This window comes from Maniola jurtina, chromosome 11, assembly GCF_905333055.1.
Source record: "Maniola jurtina chromosome 11, ilManJurt1.1, whole genome shotgun sequence".
Taxonomy (NCBI): domain Eukaryota; kingdom Metazoa; phylum Arthropoda; class Insecta; order Lepidoptera; family Nymphalidae; genus Maniola; species Maniola jurtina.
Window position 1 is genome coordinate 10,083,528 of NC_060039.1, and position 24,333 is coordinate 10,107,860.

At 36.1% G+C, this 24,333-nt stretch overlaps 1 protein-coding gene across 1 annotated transcript; it reads right to left on the reverse strand.

Annotated features, from left to right (window-relative positions):
* Nucleotides 1-787: 787 nt before the first annotated feature.
* LOC123869559 (acyl-CoA Delta-9 desaturase-like) lies at nucleotides 788-23,115 on the reverse strand. Its single transcript, XM_045912542.1, has 8 exons — nucleotides 22,839-23,115; nucleotides 10,006-10,130; nucleotides 9,294-9,406; nucleotides 8,629-8,791; nucleotides 7,960-8,133; nucleotides 6,368-6,553; nucleotides 3,528-3,688; nucleotides 788-2,817 (listed from the first exon to the last, which is right to left on the reverse strand). The coding sequence occupies exons 2-8, from the start codon at nucleotides 10,104-10,106 to the stop codon at nucleotides 2,609-2,611; spliced, it is 1,107 nt and encodes a 368-aa protein (XP_045768498.1). The 5' UTR covers nucleotides 10,107-10,130; nucleotides 22,839-23,115; the 3' UTR covers nucleotides 788-2,608.
* Nucleotides 23,116-24,333: the final 1,218 nt, after the last annotated feature.

Consider the following 24,333-nt stretch of genomic DNA (forward strand, 5'->3'; position numbering starts at 1 on the left):
CTTAAAGTCTATCACTAGAATTGATAGTCAAGATAGGTGCATCTTTGGGGGACCATTCAGACGACATATTGCCATCTGAATGGACACCTAAAGAAGCCCCTCTCTTCTCTATCAATTCCAGTGTAAGTTTACCGGCAATAAATTAAACTTAAATATTTGACTTTTGTTAAGAATAAATAAATGTTACTTAACTTTTAACAGTCACCCCATATTTAAATTTACTAAGTACTATCACATTATATTTAATTAACAATACTAGAATATTTGTAAATAATATGATGGTGAAATGAAAAATAAAAAATCATTTTCACCAAGCGCATATTATAAAAAATCTATATAGGTATGCGATCGCACATTACACCACAAGCTGCACTTTGCAAAAAGCAACGCTTTAATTCTGAAAATCCAAATGACGTCAACAATATAGCCCGCGGGGTGATGATGTCATCACAATAACTTCAGCATTTTCAGTGTGTTTTTATATTAATTAAACTTGTGGACATCACTAAACTTATATTATCCCCTCCAATCAAACGTAGGTAAAACATATTATGCGAGAATCTCGAAGGAAAATTCGTCCAAAGCTTGAAAGTACTTACGACAATAGTGCAAAGGGTAGGAACCTAGGAATTTTCGAAAATCAATCTGACCAATCCCAGACCGTAGAATTATTGAAGACAATTGACAATTCCATTTTAAATTTTTCAGTGGGTAAGTAAGTAGTACTGAAAAACGCATTGTGGTTTGGAGCGAGTGATGAATACAGTAGTGTGCGATCACTTTTTTCGCCACTTGTATAAAATCTATACCTACAAAGTGATTAAAACTGATTGAGTAGCATGATATAAACAAAGAAACAGCTAAACTGCTTCATTTTGCATTATTTTCGTAAGTAAGGATTTAAGTAAGGATTTTCAAAAATTTCAAGACGGGGTGGTTAATATTAGTACTTCACCAGCAATTTCAAGTTAATGAACTGGAATGAATTCTAAATACATGAATAAATTCTCGTTAGTTTAGAACGTTTCTTCATATGTTTCAAAGTTAAAACACACCGAGAAGTACTTATGGTATTTTTGTACACCCCAGAGGTATATTGAATTGCACAGACCTCAGACCTAGTTTTAATGAAAAAGCTAGATGGCTCCCACGTAGATAAAAATTTAATAATATCTAACAAAACGTTAAAAAATAATGATAATTCTTTTTAGACGTATACAATTGTTACTTTTTACTTAAACATTATCACACGTGGTTGCCGACGAGTTTTAGAAACTTTTACATCAATTTTGTCCAGAAATTGTTTAGTCTAAATATTATAAAATGATGAAAATATATTTTGTACTTACATAATAATGAAAATTGTAACTTGCGCACTCAGAAAGATCACAAGTGAGTAAGAAGGAAAAAATAGGGTCAAACTTATGTAAGCGTAGAATTAACCATAGAATTATAAAAGGTTCTTATCTATACTTAATCCAAGTTTGTTCAAAAAACTTTGGTTAGTTTTACCTAGACGGTTAATAAAATAAGTAACCAAAGTTTTGATCAGAGTTTTATATCTACTAATAATAAATAATTTATTAGAATTTAAGAATAAAATTAAATATTATAATTATCAGTCGAAAGGAAAGAAAAAGTTCCTACTAAGATTAATTTTGTGCAAGAAGTACGAATACGAGCAGGTACCTAAGTAAATAAAATAGATCAAATAAGTAGGTGCCTATGAATATTATAGGTAGGCAAGCTTGAGACAAGTAATTTTATAGGCACCGATAGTAACACAAGTATAGGTAAGTATTCTAACAACTAGTGTATCTAGCTAGTGCTTTAGATATACATTAAACAATTAGTGTATCTAATAAAAGAAAATGCATAAAGGAAAACACGAACTAATATGGAGCATGACATTTTAGAGGGTGAATTAGGATGACACTTTTCTTTACACACCTTTTTCTTTGTTTTTTTTTTTAAATAAAGTATCAACCTGCTATCCGACGGCATTCTGAGGGCATTGACTCGAATCAAGCTCTCAATATTTACTAACGGCCAAAACTATATTTGCAATACCATCTGCAATCTATTTTATAATAATTTTATTAAATAGTTTACGGAATGTTGGGTATTAACTATTCACTTCGGAATCTTGGAAGTGTAGATAAAACACTTTAATAAATAAAATACAAAATAGTTTATCCAATATAATATAAGTCATTTCTTTCCATTGGGCCTTTGAAAGTTAATCGTTAACTGTAGTGTACCTATATACTCTACTAGTCATTACCAGTCGCTTTATCTGTAATCTGTCGACAAGTTACATAGCAACATTGTTATTTGTCAAAAAAGACCATTGCTAGCTTATCAACAGATTACAGATAGGATTGATTTTATTATTTACTATCAATAGTTTCGGCCGTTAGGTAAATATCGTTCGTAGTTACTAGTCATTATAGCCATTGGTTGATGCAAATCTGATGATCCGGAATGTAGCGTTATGCTAGCCTAGCTGATCAGTAAAGCTCAGTCTGCTATTATAGCTACTATTAGATAGATTACATATTTAATTATTAACACATTTTATGATAAAAAAGTAACGAAGTATCTTATTCTACTTTAGTTTATGAACAATTTCAGCTAGCTTTCTCTCTTCTTCTGTTAAGTCTTTGTCATCCCAGCCCCACACGGGGTTTTCAGGGTGATGGTGGTCTTCGTTACTCTCTTCAATTTTCTTGCTTGAGGGGTGAGATCCGTCCCCTGTCCTTGCCACCCTTTTGCGTATCATTTCAAGGGAAACTGTTTTGAGATCGTACGCTAAACCTGGAATACAAAATTTTAAATTAAATCGTTAGGTAGGTATAAAGCATATTTTGTCTAACATCGCGTTTATACCAATGATCCTCATCATTTGTGTTCTTTTTTTACTGATGATGATTACGACGATGATGATGATATTGATGGTGATGATGATATGATTTAGGTTAAGTTTTTTTCAATGGGCTGTGCCAGAAGACTCGCACAGGCGGTCCTGAATAAAGCGAGCCTATGCAGCGAAGGCGGGAGGTGGCAAGCGAAGCGAGCTGGTGATCTCCGTAGCGGACCGTAGGTCGATTAGGTAAAGCTGAATGAAGGGGTGACGAAGCGAATGGCTTCGCGCTTTATAAAAACTTATTTAGGGGTAAGATAGACGAGACTGCGTGGAGTCGGGGTGCTCAGATTTCGTCCTGATTAGACTCTTATAAACTACTAAACGACAAACATACTAACACAATCGCACTTGTATGCAAATATAATCTAGTAGAGGCATTTTTTATTCAGAATTCTTCAGGGAATCTTAGGTCTTCCGGGGAAAAAGTAAGCTAAGTATGCCGTTTGCGAGATGCAAGCTATCTCTTTACCTTTCGTCACACATCAGTTAAGGGGGTAGGCTGTGAAAAGGTAGCAGACAGACAGACACACATTCGCATTTATAATATTAGCACATTGGTATAGATTGTAGCTATATAGAATATATTATATGAGGTACCTACCATATTTAGCGGCGAAGTCAATCAATGCTGTCGATACATTTGTACTATAGTTGCCAAGTTCAGCTGCCTTGTAATCCCATGGGAACACGTGGTGGTAGTTGTGCCATCCCTCGCCGAACGCGCATATCGCAACAGCTTTGTTGTCTGTGGCGCCTATGTATCTGAAATAGCAAAAAAAAAATAAGATCCCTCGTTTTCTGAATCACTGGCTATTGATCTCGATTACGAGTATGACTATGGATCGTGGTCTACCATTTCCAAATAAGGTTAGCACCTGAATGTTAGCAACTTTGAGTAGTTGCCTAAATAATCGCTGTTTTAGAGCAGTATCAGATTTAGCATTTTTTGACGTGACAACGTCTTATAATTCGATAGAGCCGGCTGCACGCACAAAAAAACATGACTCATGCGGCGTTACCTCGCTCTGAGGTAACGCCGCATGAGTCGTTCCATGTAAGGCTTGAAGTGCAAGCGAGAGCGCGGAACGAGCGACAAAGAAGCACAATCGGCCTTTGTTGTCACGTTCAACTATCGTCAGTAAACCGACTTTACAGACAACCAATTTTTTTGACGTGACAACGTCTTATAATTCGATAGAGCCGGCTGCACGCACGAAAAAACATGACTCATGCGGCGTTACCTCGCTCTGAGGCGTTCCATGTAAGGCTTGAAGTGCAAGCGAGAGCGCGGAACGAGCGACAAAGAAGCACAATCGGCCTTTGTTGTCACGTTCAACTATCGTCAGTAAACCGACTTTACAGACAATCAATTTTATTAATACATAATTCAACCTCACGTTGTACGTGTTACATAATATCTACTCGCACCTTCTGCCATACGCACATCTCTTACAAGCGTAGGTACCTACGCGCTTATAAGCATACATACGAGCTGCGAAATCGATTCCGAATGAGAACCAAACCGAAGGGAACCAAACTTAGGCCATCCGCCATTGCGCCAGTGCGGTCCTCAAAACGAATACTATATACCCACATAACATTACCCTCCTTTTGGTGTAGGTACATTAAAAAAGATTTCACTTTTATTTTATTTTACAAGTGATAGTAAACTAAGTCACTGCTTTCTCTGAGTTACAGAGAGCGCATTAAATCCGACCACTTAATTCGTCACTAAATTGATGATAAACATTAACCTAGAAGAAAAATTATTCTAACCTGATTCAGTTCATTCGATGCTAACAACTACAGCTAATAATTTAAAGCTAACATTGCAATCAGCTTGTCTACAAAATGGTTACATTTTCGGTTCAATAACAAGCTCGCAAAGTAAACGAGCTGTCCGCTACAGTGCCATTTAGATTTTAATTAGAGCACGAAACTAATAAACGGGAATTTCAGTCCTGAATTACAGTTTCAATAAAATTGTAATTGTAACGGCTCGTTCACAATTTGATGTTTTCTGGATGATGAATCGCTTTTAAGGACCCTGATCCTTGAGGTGCCAATGGGACGCTATTACTAAGCCTCTGTTCTCCGTCCGTCTGTCTGTCAGCGGGCTTTAGCTCATGAACCGTAATAGGTAGAGAGTTGATATTGTCTTTATAAAAACAAATAATCACACCTACACCAAGATGTCAAATTACAAAATGGCTGCCATGCAAATTAAAAACATTAAAAGTTTATCTTAGTGTTATCATCTTCTACGATGGTACGGAACGGTACGGAGCGGTACGGTGGCGGTAATGCTCGTTTGATCGCTAGTTTTATTTAAAAAAATAAGTTTCACGCCTACACAAATGCAGTCGAAGATGAAAGCGGGCTAACTTTAAAGGGGGCCTTATCAGTTTTCTAGCCTACCTCTAGACCAGACCAGAGACAATTCGAATATCCAAATTCCCGCATTGACCCTGCCTTAAAATCGAACCTGGGATGTCCCACTTATAAGACCACAGCGCTGAGCACTGCGCCCGGAAGGTCATCGACTCAAAGCTGCGCCATGAAACTAAACTAAGTAGTCAGTGTTCAGCTTTTATTTATTTTTAAAGAGTTGCAATAACTGTAGGTCTGTTTATACCTACTCGTAGTGTGCAACACTGAGCGAAGATAACTTTCACCTAATTCGAAGACAAGTCCATGTTTTGAGACATGTAACACGAATGTATGCGTGTACCTAATGCGTTTGTCGTATTGTCCAAGTATTGTTGTACTAGTCATTGTCATTGACACAAAATTATTATTGAAGTTGAATGGCTATCATTACTTATATTGTATCTGAATAAAAGACAAGACTCTACCACACGCAATGTATGAAGTAGGTATACCTTCCCACCCAAACTACCAACTCTTTCTACGAATATGTGCATTAACGCTTGGTTTAATAATGATTAAACCTAGCTGACACACAATAGGTAAGTATTAATTGGAGAAAGGCACTTTTGAATGTGGGCCGGTACATATGTAGGCTTTTTTTATGTAGATCACCGACAGTTGTTTAATCGTAAGAAGAATCGAAAACCACGTCCTGTACATTCTACTACAGATTTTAATTTATTTTTATGTATAATAGTTTTTGATTTATCGTGCAAAATGTTGGAAAAATACTCGAGTACGGAACCCTCAGTGCGCGAGTCTGACTCGCACTTGGCCGGTTTTTTAATCCATTGAAGGTTTTCTTTGAAATACTCAGTGATCAGCAATGTAGAACCGACCAAGAAACTTGTTACAAATAACTACAAACTTGACATTGGCTAATCTTTGTAAAGCCAGACGAGAGAGCAAAAAAAAAACCGACCAATGTCAAAATGCGAGCTCGATGGCTATCATTTAATTCAGTATCGATCACCCCGCAGGTGATTTTAAGTACTGAGTTGTAAAACTTACTTGTCATAAGGCCTATTGCCCCATACATGCGCCGCAGAGTTGACGAGCCAGGTGAAGTGGAGCGAGATGGTGTACCGCAGGATTGAGCCCACGTACCAGGAGGTCCAAGGGTTCTCGTTCCAAAGCGCGACGGGTATCCACGCAGGGAAGATGAAGCAGAGTAGCGGCATCACTACCAAGTATGTTCTGTAAACAATGAAGAACTTTAAGCCTCAATAGCTCAACGGTTGAGGAGCGGACTGAATTCCGAAAGGTCGGCGGTTCCAACCCCACCCGTTGCACTATAAATTGTCGTACCCACTCCTGGCATAAGCTTAACGGTTAATTGGAGGGGAAAGGGGAGTATTAGTCATGATTAGCATGGCTAATATTCTTTTTTTTTAAGTCTCAAAAATGCAGGTTCCCTCACGATATTTGCGCAAGTGATATTTAATTGCTTAAAACGCACATAAGTTCGAAAAGTTAGGGGTGCCCGGGATATAACCCCCGACCTCCCGATTAGAAGGCGGACATCTTAATTCTTAACCACTATCACTGATGCCCCTTCACAAGATAACGGACCCAAAATTCTACATCTAAAATTGTAGTTTTTAGGGTTCCGTATCTCAAAAGGAAAACAGGAACCCACTTTGCTGTCTGCCTGTCATGTCTGTAAGAAACAGGGGGTGCTTCCCGTTGACATAGAATCATGCAGGTATATGTCTTATAGCACAAAAAACCGAAATCCGTGAATTGATTACACCACAAAAAAAGAGTTCATATTAGTATTTTTTGTACGATAATACGGAATCTTTCATGTGCGAGTCGGACTTGCACTTGACCGGTTTTTCAATCATTAAAGCTCCATGGACTTGCTGACGAACGAGAAAGTTTGTATCTACTGTGTAAGTATCTTACTCGAGGTATGTTTTGTGCCTACGTGACATACAGCACACCCTAGCTAATTTGCAGCAGCGGAATTAAACTTTACCTACCCGTATCGAGCTTGCAAAATTTTAATGCACAATGATAATAAGTATGCCAAACTTATTATCATTGTGCGAATCGAGCTCTCACATTATGAATACCTAATGGTTTCATACTTTCTTGTATGAAGATGAAAGATAATATTTTTTTACAAAGTGAACCCTTTAAAATTCATTTGGGATCTAAACATTTTTTTGGTACTTAATTGACATTTTAGTTCTAGAAACTTCGTATTTTTCCAATTTATGTAGTACCACAATTCACGACAGTTAAATACAGGGTGTAAAACAGAACCCTAGTAAAAACTTAGCGTTATTATTATACTACCTAAATACAATCCAACCTTAACAGACAAGTTGCCTTATTTTGTAGTTTAAGTGATTTAGTATTTTTCAGACTCGCAATGCAAAGCTCGCAAAACTCGGGGTGAATGCGACGTGGCATTGATCCCGTAGCACCTAACTACGCAACGTTCGTTGACCTCTTGCGTCAGTCAGATGTTTTATTTGCTATATATTTATATATTTTTTCAAACAGGTTTTTTAAGAACGTTAGCAAAAATGCGTTTGCTAACGTTCTACATATAACCTCTATAGTTAAAGATTAATAAACATATATATGCTTACTTTTTCTGAAACATTACGATAGGATCCTTTTCGAGGTCCGACATGTCTACGGAAGCACCTTTCTCGAAGACCTCCTTATGTTTCCTCACCATCAGCCATCCCATGTGCGAGAAGAAAAACCCTCTCTTTGCATTGTGTGGATCCGCGTCAGTTTCTGTAAATTTGTGATGCACCCTGAAATAAAAAAATAGTTACGTTAATTACTTTTAAACTCGTGCACTTAAAAGATTCCGTCCTATCTTGAAAAGAAACTTGTATAAATAATTTAATCCACCGCCTCCAAAACAAATCCCTTTTATTTTTCCTGTAATCCATTCAAATAATTGCGAAAGTGTTTGTCTGTCTGTTACCTTTTCACGGCCCATCAGTTTAACTGATTTGAACGAAAGATACACAGATAGCTTGCTTCCTAGAGACACAAACATTGGTTACTTACGAGTATTATCTCATCTCAAATCAAAGAGTTCCTATAGGAGCTTTAAAAACTTAAACCCATGAAGTCGTGGGAATGATCTCCTATTTACATAATTTTTTATCAACTTGAGTCCTTCTAGATTTTTCGCTTCGGCGCTTATCTCCGAAGCGAAAAATCTAGAGGAGGAGGAGGAATGGATATTGCCGAGTATACGAGCTTATTGGATAACTAATGCCATAAATGTTCGCATTTACCTGTGGTCGCGAACCCACTCATAGATGTGGTTCTGAAACGCCATGGTCTGCAGGAGAGCGAGGAACAGCCTCAGCGGCCAGCGCGCCTTGTACGCCCGATGCGCCCAAAGCCGGTGCGCGCCTGCTGTCACCCCCATCGCCGACATGGCCGAAAATACTAGCGCTATGGACAACAAATAACATTATACAATATCTTTAAAAAAGCATGTGGTGTGAGCAATGAGTCCACCGACAATATCATCGTCCAGTTAATGGTGCCGAGTTTTACTTTTGGCATGTGTTCCCAAAAGCGTCTATGAAAAGAAACTTAAAATGAGAAATCTTTTTTCTATAAAGCTTTGTATCAAAAAAAATTGAGAAATTTTTGTTTTAAGTGCTCTTGGTTAGCTTATTTTAGTAGTAGTAGGTACCTACTTAGGTATTATAAAATTATACAGTGTTACTGAAGATTGACCCAATTTGAAACTCAAGCTTGGCTCAACTTGGAACAACGACAAAAAGATCGGAACTTAATGAATTTCTTCATGAATTTCCTAGTTTCCGTAGAATGTAGTTTATGAAAAGGTACTTATTATCATATTATATTAGTAGATATAACTAATGAAGACAATATTTACCGTTTGATAGGTACTAGGTATAAAGAGGAAGAAAGTTGATTGACTTACCAAAAATTATTGTCAATATTTTCGTTTTGCCTACGAATATCAGATAGAAGCCGTAAAAAGTCGCCGCATGAAGGTAAATAAAAGCTAGCACGTTTCTCCATACTATTTGCCACCTGAAATTGTAAAAAACAGATTTTTATAATTTAATATAGTCTCTTTTATAATACATCGTTAGACTCTGTATGTATAATTATAAACGTTCGGTTGAGTTCGGCGTATAGGAATGTGTAAGTAGAATGTAGATACCTACCTTGCATCTTTTTTTCTTGACAGAAAGACATACAGATAGAAAATGAAGAGGTCCCATAGGGGTTCCTTTTTACCTTTTGAGGTACGGAACCCTAAAAACGGGTAACTACAATAAGTAGTTTTGAGCTATCCATAAAATACGTGCGAATTTTCAAAAACAACTATAATAATTTGGTCTTACGTAGCAGTCTTTTTTACCCTACTACGGCAAAACCAAAAGGAAGGGTTATGATTTTACCAGTCTATGTATCAGATTCTGTGTATTCCACCATAGTTGCAAAAAAAAACGTTGCAAAGCTGTAACTGTTCGTAGCATACGTGCGCATTGAAAATGTAACTCTGAACGCTATTTGAAACCCTTGTCTGCGGCTCCGGTGCTATTTTCGCCTCGACATCTTCAACACACTGCCGGTGCTACATAAATAACTACAATAAAATTATTTAAAATATAAATAATACTTACTCATAGTCTCTCCTTTTGCCTTGTGAAATGTATGTAGATGTATGTTCTATATATTTTTTCTCTGGCTTTTCATCCTCGCTCAGGAAAGCTGCCGCCGTCATAATACACGCTAAGTTTTCTTTTTTCTGCAAAATCATGAAGATAAATTATATTTAATAGGAGTTCAATTATAATACTTCTACATTATAATCTTATCATTATGTATAAATAACTTTAAACGGAAAACGTTTACGAGTATATAAGTGTGAAGGCCATAGGGCCGTCTTTACCACTCACGGGTCCTGTACCTAGGGCCCTATATAGGTATTTTTATGTGTATTTTTCAAATTTATAAATTGAGGTAAGTTTTCCTAATAGGTACAAATACGAAAATTTACCATTTATGTTTATGGCTAATATGGCTTTAAAAAACCTTAAATTCGGCATATGTACGATGGGCAAATATCTGTGCATGAAGTGTAAACTATCTTCACTGAGAACTTCCGAAAGAGAATCAACTTCTTAGTAAATTGGTCAAAGAATGACTTTTGATCTATTCAAGTACACTTATAACAGCTTATTAGTTAGCTACATATTATTTGCACTTAAAATAAGCACCTATAATTATGTATAGATAGTAGATACCTACATCTGTCGTGTTACAAGTGTAAATTACCTAATAAAGTAAATTTATAACACCCCCGACAAGTGAAGGTTACAGTAACTAGAAAAAAGCTGATAACTTTCAAACGGCTGAACCGATTTTCTTGTATGATAGCTAAGAACACTCTCGATCAAGCCACCTTTCAAACAAAAAAAACTTAATTAAAATCGGTTCATTCGTTTAGGCGCTACGATGCCACAGACAGATACACAGATACACACGTCAAACTTATAACACCCCTCTTTTTGGGTCGAGGGTTAATAAAAAGACGTACGACGCATTGTAGATTTTACACTCACTATATAATTGATGACTATGAATGATCACAAGCCGCAAATTTGCATTTGAATGTAACCGCTATTTATGATGTTTAAAGAATATTTTTGATGTTTCTGCCTGAGTCACGATAATATGTAGAAAGTTCTGTCGTTATCTTTAGGATTTTCTTTTGTGTTCTTAGTTTAGTCGTAGTGACTGTAAGAGAAATCTCGCTTAAATGCCGAATAATGTCCTCAATCCTATTTTTTACCCAACTACGGCAAAGCCAAAAGGAAGAGTTATGATTTTAGGAGGAAATGTATGTATGTTTTTATCCAGATCCTGTGTGTTCCATCGTAGCGCCTAAACTACTGGGCCAATTTTTAACCGACTTCAAAAAGGAGGAGTTTCTCAATCGGGTTTTAGTTTTCAATTTTTTAAGATGTTGTGTTCAAAATAACGAGTACGTATATCGACATTTCTATAAATATTATCGTGGTATGTATAGTACAATTCAAATTTACAATTCATTTTCCGCCCTTTTTTAGCAATATTAAAAATAAAAAGATGCAGATACTCTAAATTTAGTTGAGAGAAAAACATCAGAATCAACGCCAATTATTATATTATTATAATAGGTATCTGAGTTAGGTACAATTATTATGCCTGCAACTTTGTCCTCGTGGTTTAGGTTTTTAAATATGCCGTGTAAACTCTTTGATTTTCCGGATAAAACATATGTTCGTCTCTAGAACGTCTACTATTGCTGACTGAACTAATAACCGCCTTTGACATGATCGACCAGCAGATACTATTAATTTACATTCTTAGTTTATCGGTAGAACTGAAATAAATATCATTTAGCTGGTGAACAATTTCGTTAATTTTTCTATTAGGTACTTATTGTTCCAAATAGCTTACTTTTTACGCACCATGTTCAATAAAGTTATTTGTAGACAAATCTTGACACAAGTAATTATTTTGATAACTGATAATATGTTGAGCTTATAGGAAATAATTATATATTTGCAACCCGTTGAGCTATGTCGGTATGGTTAGTGGTTCCCCTACGGATCTCCTAATATCTCATTTGATCACATAGAGAAACTTCAAGCATAGCACCCTGCTATGGTTGCAAAGCATGGTGCGATAGGGTTGCGAAATTGTAGTGGCAATGCGCAGGGTACATTTCGAAAAACTGATAGACCCAAGACCCCAATCTTGGGGTCCCAAGATGCTAGAATAACGAGCTCGCACCGGAAAGCGCAGCGTTAGAAGACCCTAGATTGATAAACAACATCAAACGAGTCGCAGGAAGCCGCTGGATTCAGGCGAAGGAATACCGTGGCCTGTACTGGTAGGTGTGTGTTAATAATGATGTTGAGTATACAGTAAGAGAAAGCTTTTCTTATGTCATTGAAAGAAGTACAAGGGCTTTCAAACAGAGAGGTGTCATAATATACCTACTAAAGGCGATACCTAATGTCGCGTTACATGCCGTTAAGAGGGGTCTCTCCGTCACTCGCTCCATACAAACATAGTTCCAATTTCATTTGAATATTAAGCATCCAAAGTCTATGAAATTTTGCAGACATATTATTCTAGAAACTAATATCGACGCCGATCTATGAGATCTGGCTACTCATGTGGTCTGGGGCTCGATTACGGCTATTGTACTGTATAGTATAGTCACAGAATATCTACTCATGTGGTATAGTGAAGATGATAATATGCTGATTACTTTGAAACATTTTGAATCTACTTGACTTTCCACTAATGTGCCCTAAGCAGATTAAGGGCCTGTTTAACAACCTCCAGATACCTAATAAACTTCATCTAACGGATTTTGACGTTATAACAGTTTTTGTATTGGGGATCTGTCGATTTGAGATAAAGATTACCTGGTGGCTGTGAAATAGACCCTAAGCCAATTGTGCCAATGAATTTATCCGAGTGGATGGTAAAAAAATACCTAGGTTCTGAAAAATTCGGTGGAAACGCATTGTTTTTCCGGAATTAGGGTAAAGTTATATACACCTATGTCCATTTTCCATGAATATGTGTGTTAATTATACGCACACGAAATTGATGGGAGAATTTTTTCAACAATAAATGACGACCATTCATTGAAGATAACGACAACAATAAGGCATAGCAATTATCTTGTCGGATCGATGTCAATGCAACATTACTTCTATACACCGTTGTTTATCTTCACGTGGCCTTTAAAACAAAGAGTGTTTTTGCAAAGTTAAGCCGCGTTACTTTTACTTCCTCTGAAAGAAAAGTAAAATATCAAAACCTGTTCTGCGCTTGACCTCAAGTGAGGAGCGTCAGTTTGCGTCGATTCAATAGCACTTTCTCCTCCACGGCACTGACTTTACTGAAGATCGTAAATCGCCGTTGGCAACAAGTAATGCTTCGGACACACTCATGTGCATGTGCAGTATTTGGCAATACCGACCTATTTTTAAAATAGTGATTCACCCCAGACAGAAATCAAGTAGAAACTTTTCCTGTATATGCACACTATTTTCTTTTCGTTATTATGTTATTGTATTGATTATTATTTATTGTTTAAGTAGGTAGACAATATCAGCTAATGTATATTGTTATTTTCTACTAAGTAATTATTGTCAGAATGACGGATAAAGTGCTATTTCACTAAGCAGACTTGGACACTTGCGTTCGTTTCGCATTTTTGTGTATTTTTCTCCAATTTACTTTCCCTTGTTGATCACATTAATTTAGCAAATTTCCAGGTTGTTCGCGTTACAGAAAAATGTAAAATGGCTTACAAATTTTTAATAGATAAGTAATATCTTTGTGGAACCGGCAGGGGTTGAACCTGTACACAGCTTGCACTTGCGGTACACTCGCGGCCTTGGAATGCTTATAGTCCGCTTAGACGTTTGACGGAACCAAAGTCTAAATGAATTGACTGCAACAACTGTACTACAATATTAGTATAGCTTATACAACACTTTTTAATAGAATTGGCTGTAGGTAATAATAATTATGTTTGGTTTACCTTGAGTACAACACGCTACCGCATTCAAATGTGATGCTCAAAATGTTTATACTCGTAAGTGTGGGATAGCCTTTACGAAGATACGAAAAGAAAAATTCACCGTGACTATTTACAGTTAATATCTCTAAGAATAACAACGCTTTCGCTTATCTGCAGTTCGTAAAAACTCATACAAGATCCGCTAAGAATTAACACTTGATGTTAACACTTGCTATTAAAAAGCAGGTCAAGCGTGTGTCGGGCACGCATAATTACAGGGTTCCGTTTATATATTATTGTCCAGTAAAAATAAATAAAGATATTTAACAAAATTACCTAGCAACTTCTTCATCCTTTTTTTTCTCTTTCGTCTGGCTTTACAAAGATTAGCCAATGTCAAGTTTTTAGTTATTTGTAACAAGTTAGTTAAACTATACATGTATGGTCCCCGTCTGTGCCGGCGCTCGCCGACACACGCAAGGCACCTCTTTAGAGCGCTTTCCAGTCAGTTCTAAACACAGACCACCCCATATGGTTCTAACAAAAAAAAAACACTGCAAAAAGGCAGAGCACGCCCGCCAGCCAATACCAACACAGACGAAAAAGTCCTCTTTATCCTAGTATGTTATTAAATCGCGCTGTGTGTCTTGTAATGCAAATAAATTATTGTATCGATGTAAAGCACGACCGTCTGTGTGGACGTTTTGCGTATCTTTAACGTAGAAAGATTCGAATTTGCAGAATTAACATAAATTAATATGCCGCATGTACTTAGCGTGAAAAATTAACAACACAGTGAAGCAAATTATACATAAGTATAAGTATAAGTACATAAGTACTCGTAAGTCGTAGATTACGTTTTTTTTGTTGTAAAACTGAAAAGCTGGTAATAATTTTATCTTGAGCTTACATTCATTAATTGGGACCACCTGTCAGCCACAGATACGAAAATCCTACTAAGGAACCCTAAATTATTTTATTGCTGTCATAATTTAGGGTTCCTTAGTAGGAGGCTTATTTTATAAATAGAAAATCGTTTGTAAGTTACAAAGGGAAAGTGTAATTTAACGATACAAAGTAGGTACTTAATAAAATTTACACCTACAATTATCTTTCCAGTTAGGTTTTGATTTTTAAAGTTCCGTAGTTGTAAATCAATCACAAAAGTAACCCTGGGCAATTTCATCTATCTGACTGGCATTATGATTTCACTGAATGAAAATCAAAAGTCTACAGTATAAGAGAGTAAAAGTCAAATAAGTAATTAAGCCAAGTTAAGCTTCCACTTTCTATTTGACCTACTTGCAATAACCCTCCTTTGGGCTTCGCCGCAGTCGGGTGAAAAAGAAAAGTTTCTGCATTCCATGTATGCTTTTTAGCCGACTGCGGCAAAACCAAAAGGAATTAAGCAGTCTATGTATGTATGTATGTGTGTATGTATGTGTGTATGTATGTGTGTATGTTTGTATCCAGATTCTGTGTGTTCCACCGTAGCGCCTAAACTACTGGGCCGATTTTGATGAATGAGGTGTCAATCGATTCGTCATAAAGGTCCAGGTGACATAAGCTACATTTTATACGAAAAAAATTGACCTAACGGATGTTACATGAAAAAAGTGGGGGTCTCCAAAAATTTTTTTTTGCTATTTTATCGAGTGGGGTGTCAAATGAATAAATAGTTCGACCGACCGAGTTCATAAATATAAATATACTACAACATTAAAATATACCAAGTGACAGAAAAACTATTTTAATATAATATTTCAGCGTTTATTAAGACGATCGCAGTCGGGTTTTAGTTTTCAACTTTATCTTGTTCAGTAGGTATGTAGGACTCAGACTATAAGCCGTAGTTGAAAATTTAATAAATATGCGGATGACGTCTTCAATCGGCATTTCCAATACGTACCTACCTACTTTTAGGGTTCTGTACCCGAAGTGCCCCAGGGTAAAGAAAGAAGTAATAGGATCCCGATTACTAAGGTTGAAATCTATAGACCGCACTTTGACTTTGCTTAGACTTAAGTTTCAGTTAAAACGAGAGAGATTTATGGGAGCGATATAGCGCTGTCTCGTTTTAACAGTGTCTTAAGTCTGAGCAAAGTCAAAGTGCGCTCTATAGATCTCAGCCTTAGACTCCGCTCTTCGGCCGTCCGTCCGTCTTCCATCTGTCTGTCAGCGTGCTGTATCTCGTGAACCGCAATAGGTAGAGAGTTGAAGTTTTCACATAATGTGATTTCTATTGCCGCTATAACAGCAAATACTAAAAGTTTCAAAATGGTAGCCGTGAAAATTTAAAAAAAAAATTAAAAGTTATTTCTTATACGATGGTACGGAACCCTTCTTGTGTGAGTCCGACTTGCACTTGGCCGGTTTTTTACATTACCTTTTGCCCGCGTTACATATTATTACAACTTATACAGCCTGTACCTACCTACTCGTTTATTATTTAACTTTTACTCAATGAAAGAATTTTTGAAATCGGGTAAGTATTTTCGAAGATCCTACATCCAAATTCCTTTACAAACTTTGCCTCTTTAAAATATTAGTATGAATTATAATTATACAAATATAAAGCCCGTGATTTCGTCCACTTTAAATCATTATCATTGCAATACAACCACCGTATTTAAATGGCTTAAACGTAAAGTAACCATAAATATTCCACAATCGTTATTCCTAATCATTGATTAGATAGCTGCGTCGTTTAAGATTAGACTTTGTTTTCGTTTTACAACTTGGTTGTCCCAAATAAACTCCGTCATAAAACGAATTCTACAATACAAAGACGTTTGAATAAGTATTTTGTATTTACCAATGCATGCCGTCAGTATGCCTGCTTGTAAAAACAACAACACAACGAATTGAGAAGTGAGAACCTTCTCCTTTTTTTTGAGGTCGGTTAAAAACCGGTCAAGTGCGATTCAGACTCGCCCACCATTGATTCCATAGCTTGAAAATAACCATCATGCCAGGTGGTCCTATACTATCTTCAGCTCAGTACCTACAAGTGTAAATTAAAAATTTATAACACCCCCGACGATCCAAAGTATTTGAGTTTTCCAAAACATTATTTTTCAAATAAATAATTATGTATTTAGGCAACGTCCATCTTGACAGCTTGAAATTTGTTTATTGACATAATATTATGAACCTAACGGTTAACTAACCTTCTTTTCTACAAGAAAACTAGAAAAGAGCTGATAACTCTTAAACGGCTGAACCAATTTTTTTAGATTATAGCTAAGAACACTCTCGATCAAGCCACCTTTCAAACAAAAAAAACTAAATTAAAATCGGTTCATTCGTTTAGGCGCTACGATGCCACAGACAGATACACAGATACACACGTCAAACTTATAACACCCCTCTTTTTGGGTCGGGGGTTAAAAATGAAAGATGTCATTGCTGCAAACCTAAACCTATTAACCTAGGTATAACACCCAATGACTAAAAAGCGGAAATGACCTAGAAGTATATGTGATAGGTCGTGAACAGCCCGCCGTGGGACCCAGCAACACCATATTATCGTCAGCATAACTAAAGTTGTTTACACGAACGCTGTCCATTCAACACCCTATTGGCTTGCTGCTGAGTATGATCCCGTTCACATACAGGCTGAACAGTTTCGGTGACGTCCACCCTCCCTGCCTCACCCCGCACTCCAGCCCGTATGAATCAGAGAATTCCCGGTTCCTTCCTCCACCTAACATTATTTGTTTGGTTTGGATACCAGAACTGCATGATTTAAGCAACTCCTGTTTGTTTACCTACCCAAAACTATTATCAATTTTACTTACGCGGGGTTATATTATATTCGACGCCACTTATCACGCGAAACGCCATATCGCGATCCTGTATCGAGGAAATATTCAGCCTTTGGACGGTGCAAATCTCTTGCTAGTCCTATTGATGGAAAATCTCGTAATGAGTTTATTGGATCAATTTCAACAATAACATTGTTATTAAGAAAAGGACAAAATAATAAATAGGCAAATCGTTTACTTTACTTGTATTTCAATATTAAAATATTATTATTATATTATCTAAGTATTAAAACCACTGCAGAGTTTAGAACCTTAGTACGATCAAAGTGCTAAACCTCAAGCCGCGACCCTGTAACGGTTAGGTACCTACAATTCTAAAAATGCTTTTGTACCTCAAACACGACTCTATACAGCCGTTGCAAAAATAGTTTTGATATTTGCACAACTAAGTAGGTAGGTAGGTGAAATGATTGAATAATGTTGACTATTTTTTTGGGTAGTACTGTAAAAAAATTAAAAATGGTTTTTAGCTTTTTTACACGACTATCCAAAAAAAATAGTAAACATTATTCAATCATTTATTTTGTCTCAATTTACTTAAGTATGATAAAATTAGTAAATATATATTTTTTTATGTTAACTTTTTATGTTAAATAGATGATAGTAATAAAATTATAAAACCTGCAGACATTATATTAGCTGGTTTGGGGTTCCATTCCTAAAAAGGAACCCTTATAGGATTACTTTGTTGGCTGTCTCTTCTGTCCGTCTATCGTGCCTCTCAAGAAAACCTATAGGGTACTTCCCGTTGATCTAGAATCATGAAATTCAGCAGGTTGGTAGGTCTTATAGCACAAGTATGGAAAAAAACATAAAAAGTGAATTTTTGGATATTTCACAAATAAAATGTATTACGAATTTTTTTTACTAAATCATATAAGTATAGATAGATGGCACAGTCAGTCATTAACTTGCAGTGTTCTACATAAAAGTGTTGGGTAAGTATATCTTGTACGATTGTATCACACATGAACCCTTCGTGTGTGAGTCCGACTGGCACTTAACCAGTTTTCACCACTATTAGACCAATTTTCTTTTTAACAGCGGATGGTCTATCTAATAATGATTTAGTTAAATAAGCTATATCCATGCCAACCAGTATTAGTATGAATGTCGAACGGTTTAGAAAGTGCTTTATCATCTTTTACTTATCAATTCGAAATGTTAAACATGATGACTAGAATTTATGGAGCATGACTTACTATGAAATAGTACACCCATACTGTGTATTAAAAGTCTAAGCCGCGAAAACTTGTGTATAAGTAGCCTATCAGATAAAAACTTAAAAAAACAAAGTTCAAAGTCTTATGTAATAACGTTGTTAAGTAATGCATAAGCCTCCGCCCTCTTAACATCTTTCCTTTTTTATCATGAGGAAAATCCATCATGGATACCACCGGCCACGGGAAAGCAAAGTGGTTATTTCGAACTTCTACCGACTAAAAACGTCGTGAAGTTCCATCCCACTGCTGACGACGAAGTACAAGGGACCGAAAACACCATCGTTGTTTCTCTACCAGCCGATGTCAGCCGCAGTAGACCCATACTGCGTGTCCCCAAACACCGTAAGAGGCATACCGGAACCACAGCACGCCAACCACCCCGAGGACCATACTGTGAACGACGGACCGCCCCGTGTCCATCATCCACAGGTCCTCCTAAAGGCTAAAAAAGCTGGTATATAGAAAAAAAATGAATTAGAGGTAGAAATGGCCCTTAAAGCGGTGTCCCATTTGTAACGAGTTGTGAAAACAATATAATATTTACATAGCAAGGCTCAAAGACTGTTTGTCGTAGTGTAGAAACTATTCGTGCAGTGCTTAATGTTGCTCGCAGTTCTGTGGTCACATCTTCATTGATAGTTTCTGGTTACATCGACCTTCGTTTCTTAGGTCGATATTGTGACATACCTACTGCCTAGCTTAATTCTAGCCCTTTTTAGGATTCCTTAGCTACAGAAACAAAAATCAACCCTTAAGGATCACTGTCTGTCTGTAAGGTTGTCTGTCTGTCTGTTGTGTCATGACGCCTTAAAGGAATCATAATCTATAGGGTTACTTCCCGTTGACCTACCATCATGAAAGGCAGGTTTTCAATGTCTTATAGCACAAGAAGTTACCTACCTAAAGAGAAAATTTGATAACCGTTAATTTTGGGGTTGCATTGCGTTACAAAATAAATTAAAAAGTGTTATTTCTAGTACGATGGTACGGAATCCTTCGTGTGCGAGCCCGACTCGCACTTGACCGGTTTTGTTAGAGCAACGAGACAAAATTCATCTTAAGATTACGCGCCAAATTAGGTTTCAAGGTTTTAGAATAATTAGCAACAAAGAAAATATATTCTAGAGATAACTCGCCAGTAATGATAGCCGACACGTCCCGGCTTCGCACAGGTTGGCAAAGTATTTAAACACCCACAGATTTTCGTTCTAAATTATATTTTTGAGTAGGTATCTAAGTATTGTGATTTAATCTTAGAAGATTTTTAAAATTCAATTAAAATGAGAAGCAATTCCACACTACATAATATTATATCAGAAATGCTTTCAAGTGGCTGGATTTTGCCGACTTCATTGACAATTTACATCATACGAAAGTAGTTCGGCTAATTTTCAACGTTTATCAGATGAAAACCCTTACAGTACCTAGTTTCTCAGATTAGCGTGCCTAGGCCGACTAATGCAGCTGAAGTCCCTACCTTGTTGTTTTATAAATGATAATAATAATAATTAATGTTAATTATGGTCGTATTTTGAAAAACCAGGCAGAGCGAGTGGAATTAATTATTCACGTGGAGAGGGCTCCGTTCGATGTTATAGTAAGTTTGTATGCACAATATTGAGACGAGAGATTTCCATGTTATTTTCATTTAAGAAACACAGAGTACAGACTTCTTATACGTTTTCCTGTGCAACATATTATGTAACAAACTATTTTTACATTTTTTCAAAATTTTTCGCTAAGTAGCTTTGGAGATAGGGGAAATGGCCAATTGTCATATCAATTTTCTGAAATGAATTTAGAATCGTTTATTTTAAAATTAAAAAAATAAAATAAACTAGACCCTCACAACAAGCCCTTCTATTTAATAGCTATGTCACAAATGTGAAAAATGTGTAAAGCCAGACGAAAAAGAAAAACAAAAAAAAAGTTTAAAAACTTTTTTAATTTTCTAATTTACCCGCAAAGCTGACTCCCATACTTAAAAATCGTTTAATTACGTTACGCGTCTGTGTTTTGCTTACAAAAATTTCTACGTGTACCATTCAATTTAGTAGGTTCAGTAGATTCGGAGCAAATTAACTGTGGTCAGGCAGACAGCCAGACACACGAGTTATTCTATAAGGGTTCTGTTTTTTTTTTCGAACGTACGGCACCCTAAAAATTCCAAACTTACTTCCTGATTCCACGTGGGTAATAATTACCCAATAATCTATCCATTACATTCATTCAGTTATCAATTATAATACATAGTTGCCACTAGTCTATACTAATATTATAAAGAGGTAAAATGATTTACTTTTTAACAATAAACAGAGGGGTGTTATGCCTTTGACGTGTGTAACTGTGTATCTGTCTGTGGCATCGTAGCGCCTAAACGAATGAACCGATTTTAATTTAGTTTTTTTTTTTGTTTGAAAGGTGGCTTCATCGAGAGTGTTCTTAGCTAAATCCAAGAAAATCGGTTCAGCCGTTTGAAAGTTATCAGCTCTTTTCTAGTTACTGTAAGCTTCACTTGTCGGGGTGTTATAAATTTTTAATTTACACTTGTTATTGTAGGGAGTCTCTGAAACTAATGACGCGATTTTAGAAATTCTTTCACTTATAGATAGCTACATTATCCTCGAGTGATATAGGCTATGAATATATCAAGCGGGCAAAGTCGCCGACAAAAGCTAGTACGAGATTAAAATATCTCTAATGACTCACCTATCATGAAGGTATAACCTACGCAATATCGTGAACATTGGAAATCTATTGATATTGTAGTCATGGCCTTGCATTTCAGTTGTTACAGCAATTATATAACGAACTCGCACCTAACCGGCGTTTCTTCATTTTTTACCTCATGCATAGTGCTTGAAGTCATGCATAAAATCTTTTTAATAAGTGTTCTAAATCCTCAGGGATATAAGACGTCACTTAAGTTAACATTTGATTGAAGATCTCACGGATGAACAACATTTTTAATCAACTAAGTAAAACTTCAGGTCATTCAGATAAGGGTCAATCAAGCCGATTCTGCCGTGGATGATTGATGATAAGCTGTTGATGTTGGTTTGTTCTTCAATCGAATTGCAACGGAGTAACGAATCGGTGTGATTTTGCATAAGTATAGTTAAAGATCTGGATAGATAGGCTACTTTTATCCCGGAAAATCAAAGAGTTCCCACGGGATTTTAAAAATTAAATCCACGCAGACAAAGTCACGGACATCAGCTAGTACTGAAATAAGACGAGAGATAACTTTAGAGATAAAACTTTCGTTCATAAACATAGAAAATGCAAAGAGAAATTGACTCCGCTGTCGCAAATCTAGAAATTGTGTGCGGCTGAATGTAATACCTATTTAAACTGTCATCTTTTTATGCATATCGCAAGTAAATAATATAAACGAATAGACTTGTGTTGTATGTTACTTTAAATAAGTCATATTTTTCAAAAAGTTAAAGCTATGTAACTGCTGTTAAAGCTACAAATATAAGTTTGAAATTTAGACTTGAATTTATACCTAACTAGGCACGTAACTAAAAGACCTAGACCTAACTAAAATTAAAACATCGTCACCAGATAATGATAGATGATTAAATATTTTTTATCGGAGAAAGCCCAATTGATTTTATTCTCTACTCATTTCAAACTTACTTTGTGTTCTGTTTTTTTTTAAATTTCAATATTTTGAATTTTGAAATTTTCTTCTATTGCCTATTCTTTTGAAAAAAGCTTTTTGCTTTTTTCGATGTTTAAATACAACGAACGTTCTTGAAATATTTCTTTGAACGGTTAAAAAAGTTAAAGAAAGTAAATTGACGTCTTATTTTTGTATAAATTAATTAATTTTATTCATTAATAACTAATTAAATTAGCCTTACCTTATCAAAACAATCACCTTGCACTTTTTAATTGAGAACCGCACACACAAACATCACAGTTTTATGCAAATATATAATGCGTTATGCCGATATGCGGGTTCCTTCACAAATGGTAAATCTTTATAACACGCGCGCGAACGCATAAGATGAAGGTTTACGGCTCTGCCCAACACTGCCTCTTACTTATAGTTTCAGATGAATTCGTACCACTTTCCCCACCAGTCTCCGTTTTAGTTTTCTTCTTATTTTCTCTTTTCGAATTTTTTGAAAATTTTTCGTTTCCTATGCTTAGGAAGCTTTAATTATTTTACAATAATTACGAGTAGATAAAATATGTGGGTAATTATCACAGAGTACATTGAATATATCAAACTCACAGGAGTTTGATACTTACCCACATATGTTATACAGAGAACATAACAATTGTCTTATCAACAAAATTATGTAATAGTGACCAACTAGAAATTGAGTGGTTAAGCAGCAGTTAGGGGTAAAAAGTTCAAAGCTCAAAATTTAATTTTGGAAACATATCGATACCTTATACTATACCTATAGTCCTTAGACTTCAACACAAAGGGAGTTTACTGTGCTTTTATCAAATAAACTTTTATCCATACATGTATTGGATGTATTTATAGAGCAATAGCAATCCACAGTAATATAAAAGCAAAAGTAGCTTTGTCTGGCTGTTTGTTACCTTTTGACAGGGCAACCTCTGAAATTATCTACACGTTTGGCACACAGATAACTTGCATCCTGGGGACGGACATACTTACCCCGGAAAATCCAAAAATTTCCCTTGAGGCTTAAAAAATCTTAATTCACGCAGGCGATCCAGCTAGTTTTTTTATATATAAAAAAAAACATTTTGTAAGCATTTGAACAAAAGGTAATTTATGCTTCGCTAAACGACTGCACAATGGTGAGAAAGAATTTATAGTTACCGCGGAACAACAGTAGGCAGATTTTATTCATAAGATTTTGTTTACAGATATTAATGACTAGCCGATGCCCACGACTACGCCCGCGTGGATTTAGGTTTTTTGAAATCTCGTGGGAACTCTTTGATTTTCCGGGATAAAAAGTAGCCTATGTGCTAATCCAGGATATTATCTACCTCCATTCCAAATTTCAGCCAAATCCGTCCAGTAGTTTTTGCGTGAAGGAGTAACAAACATACACACACACACACACACACACACATACAAACTTTCGCCTTTATAATATTAGTGTGATGCCTGTAGAAAAGTAGGCATGTGACATAGATGCATCATAGATGATATATAGATCATCTCATAGATCTGCGGGACAATTAATTCAAGGGATAGTATTTTTGTAGTGATGTGTGTTGGATCATCGGTTACCGCATAATATGTTGTCCTCTAACTAAATAATGCTTGCGACGTAGCCCTCGTGGATTTAGGTTCTTAAAAATCCCGTAAAATCAAAGAGTTCCTTTTTGATTTTCTGAGATAAAAAGCATCCTTGGCCCTTC

What these genes read in the sequence shown, in the direction of transcription:
- LOC123869559 (XM_045912542.1), bottom strand. Translation starts at nt 10,106, where the DNA reads ATGACGGCGGCAGCTTTCCTGAGCGAGGATGAAAAGCCAGAGAAAAAA. An exon ending in ATCGTAATGTTTCAGAAAAA is followed by an intron (nt 6,554 to 7,959) that starts GTAAGCATATAT and finishes CATTGTTTACAG; the next exon opens with AACATACTTGGTAGTGATGC. An exon ending in TGACTTCGCCGCTAAATATG is followed by an intron (nt 2,818 to 3,527) that starts GTAGGTACCTCA and finishes TTTGTATTCCAG; the next exon opens with GTTTAGCGTACGATCTCAAA.